Source organism: Phragmites australis, chromosome 3 (assembly GCF_958298935.1).
Source record: "Phragmites australis chromosome 3, lpPhrAust1.1, whole genome shotgun sequence".
Classification (NCBI taxonomy): domain Eukaryota; kingdom Viridiplantae; phylum Streptophyta; class Magnoliopsida; order Poales; family Poaceae; genus Phragmites; species Phragmites australis.
In genome coordinates, this window is record NC_084923.1 from 41,078,970 (window position 1) to 41,094,850 (window position 15,881).

Here is a 15,881-nt window from a genome sequence, read left to right on the forward strand (position 1 = left end):
TACTTTTGTTGTTTTGTTATTCATGTGATACCGTATTATCTATCCTTGTTTCATGGTATTGTTCTTGTTATTTATTCATGATTCTTGATTCTTGACTCTTATCCTGGTTAAATAATTCAAGTGACATGTGTAGCCATGGAAGTGCAATTTGGTTCTTCATTCATGTTCCTGTGAGTAAGCATTGGCCCTGCTTGCTCAGCTTTACCTGCAAATGCTCAGAATGTATTCTCATATGTCTGGGATGAAAATTACTATTTCAATTCAAGTTTTGTCTGTTTCAGGCAGAAACTACAATTCATTGACGTCAGGACCCATCTAAATTATATTTAAATTAACCATTAGGGTGATCATTTATATAGATGAGAGCTAGCACACACCCCCGTCTCTCGACGCGCCACGTGCTAACACACATCTCATCACAATAATCGCAACCCCCAACGATTAAACCGACTCTAATTCCGACAATCCCGGTATGTGTTGCCTGGTAATTCCTTGGAAAACTACTACCCACAAATACTTTTACCAACATGAATATCACAACATCATGATTAAACTAGGGTTCAAAAGATTACAAATTGATACATTAGACAAAAGACAAGGTATTAACTAGCATAAACATACACAAATCGTAGCAGGAAACATCTAAAGAAACAAAACCGGTGGCATCATTTGCCCATAAGGCAATCAACTGGGTTAGAGGTAGTATACCGATTGTTCACCACCACATCGCTCTCGGTGGGATTCAATAGCCAGCATCTATCATCACCTAAAAAAACAAATAAGCAGCATGAGTGTGAAGGTACTCGCAAGACTTGGTTCATATTTGGTACATATAATAACTCAACTTCAAGGATTATGCATTTGCGTGAAGTAGCGAGAAATCGGCCATAAGGTTAAGTGAATTTACATGCAAATAGCAACGTTCGACTCAAGTGTGAGAAACTACAACCTAAAACTTGTACTCTACTATCCTTAGAACATTAACATAAACATAATTGTAACTTGATACATCTCATCTCATCATCTATCATCACAAACACTTCCCAACGTACCATAACCCAACCTCGGAACTCTACAACTGATGCGGAAGGACATAAGCGTGCTTATAACTGAGGGCGCGACAATTCGAATTGATTTTACACCTTGCAAGGGGTACTCCTTTGCCCACACGTCACGAGCCACCCTCCATACAACCCATTGGATGCAAGCGATGATTCACGTGACAACCGTTCACATACTCACCCCGAACATTTGTTCCCATCCCGAGCCATGTGGAGGCCAATTAGACCCTAAGCGTACGATGACTTACCGGCCCAACCTTAGGTACCTCTACAAGCCTTCTCGCTCACATCTCGGTGCATGAGTCAAATGAACACGGCGACTTATGATACTTGGCTTATCTTACCATTAGATCGACAGTGGTAAGTATGAAAAAGTGCTAAAGCCAACGGCACTAACAATAGGTGCTTAACTGATGCAAGCAGTCTATGGCATCCGAGTTCCTCTCCCGACCTACCCCTAGCACCGCCCACATCTCGTCTCATCCTCACACTCATACAACTCCAATATTGTTTTCATTGTGAAAGTAATTAATTCTTATATTCGCGAACGATGGAACATTCCATCGCTCCACTTCTACCGGTAACCTATGCATTGCTAAGCATATCGGATAATTTTAAGTTGAACAACGACATGTTATACTCGAGTTACAGGGATAGGTGTCACGTCCCAAATTCAAAATCGCATGATTTAGTCGAATTATGCTTCATTAGCATCATGATTAGTTTTGGATAATTTATTTTAGAACGCTAGTGTAATTCGTTTAAAGTCAATCTGATGAGAGAGAGAATTTCGAGAGAGAAAAGAATGAAATTTGCAGTTAAAATGGACCATTTTCTCTAACATGTGGGCCCACCTAGCCAGCCTGACCATCTCTCCCTTCGCATGGGCAACAACCCAACCACTCCCTCAGCTCCCTCACTCTCCCTGTGCTCTCTCTCTCACTCACTCCCATGCTCCTCACCGGCCATAAGAGCAAGGAGCTCTCTCCCTCCCTCCCTCACAAGCTCCCTCTCCCCTTCTCCCCAAAATCCCACCTCAAGGGAAGGAATTGAGGTATGCATGTGGTACTCACGTGATCATGAGCTCATGAGCTATCCATCCATCTAATTCATTTTTGTTTTCCCGAAGCATTCGAGCCGGTTTTGATGTCTTTTGATGTTCTTGGTTGAAGCACAAGTAGCACTGGCGTTATTCCTCTTTCTGAGCTTTTCCTCCTTAAACCAACGGTCCCCAAGCTTAGCACAAAATCTTGGGTGAGTCTCCTAGGCTCCCATGGCATAGATGAACGATTTGGTTGGATGAATCCCGAGTTTGAAGATTCGGTTACAAAGTTCTTAAGTTCTTGAGCTTTGGAGCTAAAATGAGGATTTGGGTGAGTTTTGAGTTAGGACTTGTGTTGCTAGGTTGTTAAGTGAGTTCTAGACTCTATAAACTCTCTCAAACATACTTCCCTTTGGTTGGGGGAAGCTCGCAAATCAAATCGGTCGAGATTTCCCTCTTGAAGCAGTCTCTCAGGACAACTCGGATAATCTGGATTGACCCGGATACTTCGGGTAAACCTGGAGAAATCCCATTGAATTTTCCATGGGAACTATGGTGTTTTAGGGTGCCATTTGAGTCTAAAACCCTTTGTAGAGTGTATATCCATGTTTTGCTGGAATAGATTTAGCATGCAAGTTGAATCGGCTGGGGAAAACACTTTAGAACTTAACTCGACCAGAACTTGGATAGTCCTTATCAACTCGGAGTGTCTGGTCTAATCCGGAGAATCCAGACTCGACCCGGAGGGTCCAAATAAATAGCCGAGAGCCTCACTCGGAGCTTCGCCCAAAGTGTCCGACCTAATCCAGAGTATCCGGACTCACCCAGAGGTTCTGGGTTATATCAAAAATGGTTAACCGAGAGTCCTCACCCGGAGGTTCCGAAACCCAGATACTCCGAGTTTAACCCGGAGTCTCTAGCCTCTTGTTATTTTTCTGGTGTTGTTTAGATCGCAAGATTCGTTATTCCCCCGAATGTCTTACATATTTAGCTTGTTGTTATGCATATTGTAGCATACATCATGCATTTCATTCATACTCATCATTGCACCTATTCTTCTTTAGTGAATGAAGAACTGGAGCGTGTCGCGACTGTGGTTGAAGGCGACGCCAGTCTACCGAAGTTTTGCGAGTGTTGTGTGGGTAGCATAAGGCAAACACCTGAGCAGCAAAGCAATCATCTAAGCATATTTCTCCTAATACTTTGGATCTCGTATGATGTGATAAATATACGTTATGTATGTTATACATGAGTTCGAGTCGATGTCAGGTTATGATGAGTAGAACCTATATTGATGCACTAATTCTCCTATCTTGAATAATTGTTTATCCATATTTTTGTAGCCTAGGTTTAATATGATATTGTCTAACTTAAAATGTTATTTGTGATGCTTAGCAAGTGCTTAGGTCCTCGCTAGAAGTCGAGCGGTGAAATGTTTCATCGTTCGCGAGCATAGGCTTTAATTACGTGTACAATGATCATAGTGATGGGTTGATAGTATCGGTTGGATGAGTGGGGTGAATGAGACGAGATGTGGGCGGTGTTAGTGGTGTTTGTCCTGCCCGGATGTGGAGTTCCCCTAGGTAGGTCGGGAGAGGGACCCAAACACCATAGACCGCTTGCATCATTTAAGCACCGATCGTTGTTGCATTTGGCTTTAGTACTTTCCATACTTAGTACATGTCATATATGGGAACGATAAGTTGATTACCTTTGTAGCTATGGCTTTTTGGCGTGTGGGTCGATGGTATCGGGTATGAGGCCGGTTGGGGTATCCAGTTTGCTTCGGGAGTAGTTCTGGATGACCCTCGTACCTATCGGCTCATGTTCAAATGATCGGGGTTTATTGAAAAAGGTTGACATGAGTACCCCCTTGTATGGACTTGTGTGATCATAAAAGCTATATGGTACTTAAGTCGTGTAGGTAAAGGAGTACCCCTGCAGGGTGTAAAAATATTTTGAAATACCACGCTTTAGGTCATGAACATGCTTTTGTCCATTTGCAATAATCGTAGAGTTACGAATATAGTTTGGTATGGTTGAGATGTTGAGATTATTATTATAGATGTTACTACTATGGTTCCTTTTTTATTATGTCAGTTGATGTTTATGGGCTAGTTTGTTACTTTGATCAAGTATAGATGCTCACATATATTTATGTAATGTTAATTACTCGCTCTTTCTTAAGCTTTGTTGTGGTGTCCCATGTTGGAAAGACATTGTCGGTGATATGGGATCCGAGGGTTCCCGAGTCCCGAGGCCAGGACAGCGCGGTGCCACATGGCACCTTCCCTCGGGGACCACCTCCCCGAGGACCCGAGGGAAGCATGATCCGGGAGTGGGTGCTCGGGGTTAAGAACAGGTGGTCCCCGAGCATCCAGAGAGCCCCGAGGACCCGAGGGAAGTAAGGTCTGGGAGTGGGTGCTCGGGGCCAAGAACAGTTGGTCCCCGAGCACCCAGAGAGCCCCGAGCACCCGGCAAGCCCCATGCCGGTGGACCCCGCAGGGACTCCACGATGAGGTGTCAGTCGGTGGGAGGCCCAATACCGCATTTAATGGGGAGCGTGGACGGTCACATCCAACCACTCTCCCCCATGCCTCCTGTACTGAATACGCCAGTCCCTGCCGTCGCCTAGCAGGAAGGCGTGGGCACAATTAATACGGCGGGTCCCATCGCATGTCCCCTGGCGGAGCCCATGAAGAAAGACGGCTTGAAGATATCTTTGATGAGCTTGAGGCTTATCGCTTATCGCCCTGTTACATCAGACCGTGTTAGACTTACTCTGACCAAACGGGCATGAGAGAGTAGTCAGAAGCTAGCCAGTGGGCGCCCCTGCGCCTGCTAAAGCTGGAACGCGAAGACCGATGGAACCGTCCAAGGGATGTATTTTCAACCCTCTGTAACATCAACTGTAGACCAATGATGGTCACTTTCCATTTATTGTTCACGGGAACTTGTGCCCTCGTTCTGGGCACTCCCTAAAGGGCCTCCCCCCGGTAGATAAAGGGGGGAGCACTTCGTAGAGGGAGAGATCCGAAGAGATTGGAAAAAAGAAAAGGAGAAGAGCATTGATAACATACTGGACACACAGGAGTAGGGTATTACGCCTCCGTGCGGCTTGAACCTGTCTAAATTCTTGGTGCATTCATTTCTACTATCTGACGATCCATCCCGCCTAAGTCCCACTCGCATTAATCTCATGTACGAGGTAGTTCCAGGCCAGCCCCCCGGCCGAATCTCAAAGGGGGTCCCTCAGGATCCCTGCTCGCGGTGTTCATCCACCGACAGACATGTGTTCATATTAGGCACAAAACACGTGTTGGGACTACCAGAGTAGTATTCTGATTAATTGTTGAAGTCATGATTAAGAAAATAATTGATTTAATGCTTAATTAGACTACTGTTTGGACGGTTCCTCACAATAGGAAACATCAGTAGTTCAAGGTAGGAAATGCATCAACATAGGTTCTACCCATAAAATTCGACACAGACTCACTAACATGCATAACATACATAAAGCAATAACTTATCAAATTATACTCCACATGATCTAAAATATGAGGTGAAATATGCTTAGATGCTTACCTTGGTGCTCAGTTGCTTCTCACATAAAATCACAATCAGGTTACACCTCAAGAATACCCTTGTCGCTCTCTTGTTCATCGATCGCTAAAAGAAAAATGATGCATCACAATTAACATGACGAAATGCTATGATACATGCACTGAATATCATGAAAATATAATAGGAGATGAGGTACTAAATAAAGAACATGATGCAACAAAAATCATATGAATTGAAGTGCAAAAGCTCATGGTATAAAAGCTCATGGTATCAAATTCCGATCAAAAAGGACCGTAATTAAGCTAGCTATCAAGATTAAATGAGCTTCACAATTTAAACAACACTTACATACCAATGTATTTTTTTTTTCTACATAGCACTAATCATAACATGAATTGTCCAAGTGGTTTCATAATTTTAGGACATGGTATTAATTAACTATGATTTAATTGAGCTAAAATGCATTTAATTAATTATTAAAAAGTATTTTCTTGAGTTCTAACATTTTTAACATATAGTTCACACTCATACTAAGCTAATGGAACTGGTTTCATGATTTTTTTTAAGTTCATATGAATTAACTACAAAACATACAAGCTATCAACAAAGTAAAAAGAAAAAAGAAAAATGTCTCATGAACAGTAAATTTGGAAGTTTCGGGTTAAGGTCGGAATTCCGGGTGAGGTTCTGAGGGATGGTTCTCGGTTAAATTTGCTCGGCAGAATGCGAGTTTTTCGATGATTCGATGGCTGATTCGATTTGCATGTTAAAATCTAACTCATATAAGCATATATTGGCACTAATGCATGGATTCTAGACCTGAAATACTCACTCCACAAGCACGAATCATTAGCTCTATCTCATCCAAACCTCTCCCACTAGCTCCATTTCTCCAAGAACACAAAAGTAATTCACACTACAAGAACGCAGCTGCAAAAATTCAAATTTACCCCCAACCAATTTATGCATTCACGCCATGGGAAAACTAGGATACTTACCAAAGGTCTTTGTCAAGGTTTGTGACCGTCGGTTGGGGGAAGAATTGAAGGGAAAAAGCTCAGTGAAGAGAGGGCAAACTGCAGCTTCTTGTTGCTTCAACCAAAGAAGAGAAAGAGCTCAAGAACAATGAGGAAATCTTCGTGCATGCAAAAAATACTTGGATGGATGGGAAGCCTAGAAGGTAGGGATCACGAGGGTACCACATGCATACCTTGATTCTTGCTCTTAAGGAAGGGATTTGGGGAGAAAAGAGAGAGCTTGAGGGAGGGGAGGGGCAGCAGCTCCAGTTGTATTTGGGGCTACTCGTTTGGAGTGAGGAAGCACGTGAGAGAGAGTAAGGTGGAGGGAGAAGGGTGTTGCTGGTGCTAATGAGAAGGAGAGGTCGTGGCCGGTCAGCTCATGTGGCCCCCACTTTCTAGAGATACAACACCAACTCAGCTACAAACTTATTCCTTTTTCTTCTCTCCTCTTAGTCTTCTCTCCTTTAATAACCGAACACGAGGTTCTCTAGTGATCCAAAAATTCTAGGAATTTTTGTGCCGTGATTGCAATACGAGATGAACCCATTTTAATGGATTCACCCGTAACGCCGCAACGCCCAAGTGGAACTTAACTAAAAGAAAAACTCTAACGTCGGTTATTACCAAAGCTCCCCCCCCCCCCTTTAAAGAATCTAGTCCCGAGATTCGGGTAAGCTTAGGTGAGAGTTTGGCGAATATAGGAGCTTCATGACTCATGCGGTAAAAGAATCAACGTGGATACATCAAGAAACTGCGCGGTGAGAAATGGAAACTAATGCAACACTCACATGTTGAAGAAAAACTCATGATAAGCAGCACGAAGTCGATCCTCACGTTCCCACATTGCTTCATCTTCGGTATGATTGCTCCATTGAACCTTGAGAAAATTAAAATAACTGCATTGCATCTTCCATTTGGCTTCATCAAGAATGCGAATAGGGTGCTCGTAATAAGAAAGATCGGTTTGAAGGTCTTGGTCACCCATCGACACGACTTCGGTTGGAACGCGAAAACACTTCTTCAATTGTGAGACATGGAAGACGTTGTGCACAACGGAGAGGAATGGAGGTAGCTCCAGTTGATAGGCCACTTCGGCAAACTGGGCATAACTTGGAAAGGGCCAACATAGCATGGCGTCAACTCCCTTTTGACTTGAAAATGTTGTGTCCCTTTGAAAGGAGACACCTTGAGATAGACGAAATTCCCAATGGCAAACATAAGCTCTCATTGGCGGTGATCTGTATAGCTCTTCTGTCAAGATTGAGCTGTGAGAAGACACTTACGAACGGTCTTGATGTGTTCTTTTGCTTCTTTGACCAAATCCGGACCCAAGAAAACCCTTTCGCTAGACTCAGACCAATTCAGTGGCGTTCGACACCTCCTTCCATAGAGAGCTTTGAATGGAGCCATCTGGATACTGGATTGATAGCTGTTGTTGTATGAAAACTCTACAAACGACAAGTAAAGTTCCCACCTTTTCCCATAGTTGAGCGCACAAGCCCTTAACATATCTCCAGGATTTGATTGACTATCTCGGTTTGGCCCCCAGTTTGTGGATGGAAGGCAGTGCTATGGAACAATTCAGTTCCCATCACCTCATGGAGGCTTCTCCAAAAGTGAGAGGTGAACTGAGTGTCTCGATCAAAAATGATCTTCTTTGGAATTCTATGAAGGCAAACAATATGAAAAAGTGCTAAAGTCAACGACACCAATGATAGGTGCTTAACCGATGCAAGCAGTCTATAACATCTTGATTCCTTTTCCGACTTACCCCTAGCACCGCCCACATCTCATTTTATCCTCACACTCATACAACCCTAACATTGTTTCTATTGTGAAAGTAATTAATTCCTATACTCGCGAACGATGTTACATTCCACCACTCGGCTTCAACCGGCGACCTATACATTGCTAAGCATATCATATAACTTTAAGTTGAACAACAACATGTTATACCCGGGTTACAAGGATAGGAAACATCGGTAGTTCAAGGTAGAAAATGCATCAACATATGTTCTACCTATAAAACCCGACACAGACTCGCTAATATGCATAACATACATAAAGCAATAACTTATCAAATTAGACTCCACATGATCCAAAATAAGAAGTAAATTATGCTTAGATGTTTGCCTTGGTGCTCAGTTGCTTCACACACAAAATAGGTTCCACCTCAAGAATACCCCGTCTCTCTCTGGTTCATCGATCGCTAAAACAAAAAATTGTGCATCACAATTAACGTAATGAAACGCTATGATACATGCACCGAATGCTATGAAAATATAACGAGAGATGAGGTACTGAGTAAAGAACATGATGCAAAATAAATCATATGAATTGAAGTGCAAAAGCTCATGGTATAAAAGATTACTAAGGTATGTTCAAAAAGGACTGTAATTAAGCTAGCTATCAAGATTACATGAGCTTCACGATTTAAACAACACCAATGTATATTTTTCCTAGAAAGCACTGATCATAACATGAATTTTTCAAATGGTTTCATAATTTTAGGACATGGTATTAATTAACTGTAATTTTATTGAGCTCAAATGTAATTAATTAATTAATTATAAAAAATATTTTCTTAAGTTCCAACATTTTTAACATGTATTTCACACTCATATGAAACTAACGAACTAGTTTCATGATTTTTGAAGTTCGTATGAATTAACTACGAATACAATCTATCAGCAAAGTAAAAAGAAAAAAGAAAAATGCCTCATAAACAGTAAATCTGAAAGTTTCAGGTTAAGGTCGAAACTTCCGGATGAGGTTGAGCGAGGTTTCTCATTTAAATTTGCTTGGATTAACCCAGAACTTCCGGGTAGGGTTCTCGGGAATTTTAGCTAGGATTACCCGAAACTTTCGAGTTGTAGTAGAACGAGAGTTTTTCGATGATTCGTCAGCCGATTCGACTTACATGTTAAAATATAATCCACATAAGCATGTATTAGCACTAATGCATGGATTTTAGACCTAAAATACCCACTCCACAAGCATGAATCATTAGCTCTATCTCATCCAAATCTCTCCCACTAGCTCCATTTCATTAAGAACACAAAAGTAATTCGCACTACAAGAACGGAGCTGCAAACACTCGAATTTACCCCCAAGGAATTCATGCATTCACACTGTGAGAAACCTAGGAGACTTACCCAAGGTCCTTGTCAGGGTTTGCGACTGTCGGTTGGGGGAAGAATCGGAGGGAAAAAACTTAGTGAAGAGAGAGCAAACTGCAGCTTCTTGTTGCTTCAACCAAAGAAGAGAAAGAGCTCAAGAATAGCGAGAAATCTTCGTGCATGCGAAAAAATACTTTGATGGATAGGAAGCCTAGAAATTAGGGATCGTGAGTGTACCACATACATACCTTGATTCTTACTCTTGAGAGAGATATTTGGGGAGAAACAAGAGAGCTTGAGGGAGGGGAGGAGCAGCAGCTCCTGCTGTCTTTGGAGTTGCTCAGTTGGGAGTGAGGGAGCACGTGAGAGAGAGTGAGGAGAAGGGAGAAGGGTGCTGCTAGTGCTAATGAGAAGGAGAGGTGGTGGGCCGGTCAGCTCATATGGGTCCCACTTGCTAGTGATACAACACCAACTCAGCTACAAACTTATTCCTTTTTCTTCTCTCCTCATATTCTTCTCTCCTTTAATAACCTAACATGAGGTGCTCTAGTACTCCAAAAATTCTTGGAATTTTTGTGCCATGATTGCAATACGAGATGAACCCATTTTAATGGATTCACCCGCAATGCCCAAGCGAAACTTGACTAAAAGAAAAACTCTAACGCCGGTTATTTTCAAAACTCTACGCAAAGTTAAGCCGCTATTAGAAACTAACAAGCACTCAACAAATAAACATAATACTCAACATAAAACATGATGCTTATGATGCATGATTATGCTTAATACATGTTTACGAGAATTGGGATGTGACAATTGATGTTTTAAATGCAAAGGAAAATCATATCGGTCCGTCTCCAACGGGACTACTATCTTATTGTTGTTTTTTCAAGAAAAAGGAATACTTCACTATTTCTCGTTCTTCATTGACGTTGTTGATGTGTCTGTTCTTCTGGTACCACACTATACTTACTATGTGTTTTTACTCACTCTTTGTTTCATTTGGTTTTTCGGTACCACTAGTCGTGACATGTTCAGAAGGGGAATTAGCATCACGTAGTGGCAAGTGATCACGCTAAAATTATTACCTAGTTGTCTCCATAATACCTTAGCGATGTAACTGCTGTTGATCAATTTTGCAGCCGGTGGTGGTTTTGGTCAAATGTATCGGATCTAGTTTTAGACTGTTATGTTTACTTTCCGCTTATGGATATCATGCTTGTGGTGTATGTGAAGTTTTTGCTTGTGCAGGGAAACGATAGTTTCAGGAGAAACTCTATCGAAATTTCTAATAATTTATAAACTTGTTAGGTTTTAGGTGAGAGTTGATAGCAATCCGGGTTTGTAGAAATCTGAGGCGTTATAACAGCGGAAGGAGTTTGAGGTCATCGACAGATGCCCCCATCGAGGTCATCGACGTCGACCGCTATTGCCTTGAAACAACATAATTCAAAATTATGATTACTACTTTGTCCTATTTAAATCCAATTATTTACAAGTTTGATAATCATTCTATTTTCATTAGTACCCCTATGATACCATGCTAATGATCTAAACCGTCCGATCGAGAAATTAAATGGTCCATATTAATTGTTGTCCACCGTAAAAGTTCTCAATTTTGGGGTGTTGTTGGACTGGCTACATTTGCCAAGATGGGTTGATCAACTCTTTTTTCTAAGAACTACTGTGTCAAACTGTCCAATAACATCCAGGCAAAAGAAGATTTTAACAGATCTGATCAAACAAGAATACTCAAGATCACACACATCCTGGTTAAGCACTTCAAATATGTTCAGTGAACAAGATAAATAACCACAGCTCAAACTCCAGAGAAACATATTGATCGCATTTTGACCATAACATGGAATGCACAATTAATTGGACTGTCTGTTTATCATCTTTTATTCCCATTTCCATAGCGTAGTAGAGAGCTGACACTGAATCGTTGTGCCATCCAAACACTAGGCAAAACTTAACAGAATGATGACTTCAGGTTGGTCTCTGAGTCTCAGTGCTTCTGTAGCAAGTCTCTGAACCAGTAGGCCGATGCCTTTGGGTGCCGTTCAAGTTTGGGCGTGCTGAAGTCGACGTAGACGATGCCAAATTTGGACGTGTAACCTGACAACCACTCGAAGTTGTCAAGGAGAGACCACGCAAAGTAGCCAGCCACGTTTGCGCCCTGATCGATGGCTTTTTTCAGCTCGGTGAGGTAGCTTCTGTAGAATCGCACCCTTGAGATGTCACGCAAGTACTGGTCGCGGGTCAGGTTTCCAGGTTGGTCCATTCCTGGTACAATGTCAACAAGATTGAGATGTTCATCGCTTGATACACAGCATATTCATGAAAATATGGATTCAAGGGATATGAGGTTGTATTGGGTACCGTTCTCAGTTATGTAGACTGTTGGATTTCCATACTTCTGATTGAGGTAGTTCACACATCCGTACATCCCCGTCGGGACGATGTAAAGCCAATTAGAATTTGCCTGCATGTTCATGCATTACTTAGCAAGGCTTTATCGTGTTATTTTTGAATTTGTCGGTGCTGGTATCGTAGCATGTAGTGCTAGTTAAGTAAGCAATGTTGGGAAAGGTTGAAGCGAAGAAATGCATACCTGTGGTCCAATTGGTTTGCCGTTTCGTGCAACTGTTGAATTTAGAGGACGGGGGTTTAGGTGAAAATTTCTGAAGTAAATACATTTAGATAAAACAGAGTTTTACGGCAAGAAACTTACAAACATATTGAACCTGCCAATCGGCCGAGTAGCTAGCCGGAGTCTGCTGGAGCAATTTCTGGCCCTTCATATAGCTAGCTGTGTATTGATTGATCCCAATGTAGTCTGCTGAGCCCTTGACCAATTTAGCTTGCTCAGGAGTGAATTTGGGCAGCCTCTCTTTCACAAGATCTTGCATTATCTGTGGATAATGTCCATTTATTAATGGATCAACAAACCTGCATCAGATGCAATTGTCGATGATATTAGCACTTGAACTTTTCTTTTATTAAAACTTAGGTTTCAACAGAGGATACTCTTACCAACCAATATGGAAGTCCCTGGCTCTTTGAGCCGCAGCTTGGTCTTCAGGTGAGTTTGTGAGAGCTTCGTACCAATTGAAGTCCAGAACTATTCCAACCTTTCCTTTCTGGGCAGCCTACGTTTTGAAAATTTATATGTTCTTCGATCAGAAATTTTGACAGGAAGATGTAAATGAGAATTGACAAGTCGTACATATCTGACAAATTGGACATGCTTACATACATATTGCATGCCTCTTATATGTCCAATTATTTAGGAAAGAAAGTTGCCGCATTTCATGAGTTAGGATAGAATTAAAACACGACAGTATGTTGAGCATTGTTCCAAGCATATAGATGCCACACTTCATATAGTAAAAGAAGATAAATTTGGACTGCACTCCTAAAAGCTGATCGTAATATAATACAATTTACTCCATGAACAGCTCTATAGGTTTTTTTTTTTCAGGGGAATTCTATGAGATTCTTTAGTAAAATACCTGATACTTATTACGGTATCTTGCAACTGAAGCAGCATGTGCCAAGAGAAAATTATGACCAACAATATAAGGTTCTGTTGCTGAATTCCCACCAGCAGCGCATTTGGTGCACCTTTGAGGAGGATTTGACCCCACGTCATAACCAAGTAGCGCTACTATCCTTGGCTCATTGAATGTAAACCAGTGCTTTACACGATCGCCAAAGGTCTTAAAACAGAAGTCGGCGTAGTCTGTAAACAGTTCCCTACAAAACAAATTGTATAGACATATACATATAATGGGATGTTTGCCCTTCTATAACTTGTGACATTAGAAATATAGAGATATAGCATGACACATTTAGCTAGGCCAACATATATTAACCAGAGCGCTTCTATATTGTGCTGTCTTCTTTTGGTAAAACAAAGAGAGTACAAGTCAAGATGAGGAGTCACTTTTTAAGACTCAGAAACGAATCTCAGCACATGAATAGATATAAACATTAATTAACTTTTAGATTGACTTACGCCATCTTTGGGCTTAACCACCCTCCATATTTCTTCTCAAGTGCAAGAGGAAGATCATAGTGGTAAAGATTGACGTAAGGAGTCATTCCTGCTCAGTTTTCAAGGACACATTCAGACATGAGTGAACACAGGTTCCAATGGAAGTCTCAGATGTAAATTTTTTTCTGTTCCAACTTATGTTATACCTTTCTGAAGCAGGTAGTTTATCAAATTATTGTAATAGGCTACACCTTCTTGATTGACTCTTCCCTCGCCATCTACAGATGCCAAAGATGCATCAGCAGTAGTAACACTGATGCATTAGTAACACCTAAACACTTGTGCTCGTATGCTACCATGCTACGTACAACTCATGCAAGATTTATGTACCTGGGAAGATCCTAGACCATGAGATTGAAAACCGGTAGGCATCAAAATTCAGACTTTTCATGAGATCAACATCTTCCTGTAGCAGAAAAAAGGGCTAAATCACACCTCAAAATTCACCTGCATAAAACCTAGATGGGTTTTTATTTACTTCTCGTGGTCATATGTACCTTGTAGTGATGGTATTGATCCACTGCAACGTCTCCATTTTGATTCCCTGCAATATTTCCTGTTCATGCAACACAAAATAGAAAGTTTTAATTAGCAGGAATTTAAAAGGTTGGAGCAGATATCAACGTGCCATTCCCAAGTTTGACGGATCAAGATTAGACAACATCATTTTGAAAATAGCTTACGCTAAACAGCACGCCAGAGTAATAAGGACAAAGATGCATAGACCAAGATCTTTATCAAATACTTGGGACGCACCAACCAACATCAGATTAGTCATTGTCCAACAATCCATTTATGGTGCATAATTTTTACCTAGATGCATCTTGTCCTACTCGAGTGGATGATAGCTAGGAGGATGACTACCCTTACGTATCAGACTAGTCGAAGCAGAGCTCAGTAGCTCAGGTGGCACAAAACAAGTGAGGTAACCAAGAGGTGATTACTACCTGGGGTGTGCGCGAATGCATCCCAGATGGATGGCCCCCGGCCGCCGGAGGACGCCATGCCCTCGACCTGGTACGCCGACGTCGCCGTCCCGAACACGAACCCCTCAGGGAACGACGCCCGGCTGAGCCCGCCCAGCCAGTTCGCGCCCCCCGCCGCGGCACGGGCGCCGAGCACCCCGCCGCACGTGACCAGCACCGCCAGCAGCAGCGCCACCCACCGAGCAGCCATCTCGCTCGCCCCGCGGCCGCAGCCCGCAGCTCACGGGCCACTCGCGCACTCACACCGCACTACTGCCAGCACACAGCTCGCAGCAGCGGTGTGGTACGCAGGTCTCCTATTTGTTGGTCACCACCTCGCCTTATGAACTTATCTATCAATAGGTGTCGGTGCAGTGGAGCGGGCGAGCGGGGGCATCTTTCTGATGTGGACTTATCCCCGCGCGCGCCCGAGTTTTTTTGTTTGAGGCCTCTTACTTTAATGACAAGCATAATATCAACGTATGTCTAACAAACGTCTACAATACACGTACACATACACATCTAAGCACATACCTAGGTCTATATCTACACATAGAAATAAAGAACATGTACTTTGAAAAGATCAACGTTGTGGCTTCACGCACGCGCCCGAGTGAGGCATCTCCAACGAGGACAGATCACATATCAACATTTCTCTTACGTGGAGAAAAGAGAGTTGAGATAACATAATTAGCTCTTGTTTAATACTAGATAGTCTATAAAAATGAGAAATAATATGTAAGCATAAAAAAGATAAAGATACAAATTTATAGACAATCCATTAAAGATACTATTTTTAATATAACTAGCAAGGTGGCACACGTTAATAGTGTGTTTGGTCTCGCTACCATATTTTATTATGATAACATTTAATTAAAAATTAGTATCTTTATTATTTTATGAGGTTAGTGTCATTTAGTTACAAAACATATAAAATTAGAAGAAGAAATAAAATTTCTGTTAGTAGAAAAAAATTATTTATGCTCTAAACTTATATATGAATTATATACATGTATTGATTCAATTTGTATATATTTTAATTAACTGTCAAAAT

The 15,881-nt window shown here is 41.7% G+C and overlaps 1 protein-coding gene across 1 annotated transcript; it reads right to left on the bottom strand.

The window, feature by feature from the left end:
* Positions 1-11,591: 11,591 nt before the first annotated feature.
* LOC133913114 (beta-glucosidase 7-like) lies at positions 11,592-15,147 on the bottom strand. The gene is made up of 11 exons (XM_062356166.1): positions 14,810-15,147; positions 14,360-14,418; positions 14,193-14,268; positions 14,009-14,080; positions 13,824-13,911; positions 13,318-13,561; positions 12,839-12,954; positions 12,537-12,754; positions 12,417-12,448; positions 12,185-12,287; positions 11,592-12,088 (listed from the first exon to the last, which is right to left on the bottom strand). The coding sequence occupies exons 1-11, from the start codon at positions 15,036-15,038 to the stop codon at positions 11,811-11,813; spliced, it is 1,515 nt and encodes a 504-aa protein (XP_062212150.1). The 5' UTR covers positions 15,039-15,147; the 3' UTR covers positions 11,592-11,810.
* Positions 15,148-15,881: the final 734 nt, after the last annotated feature.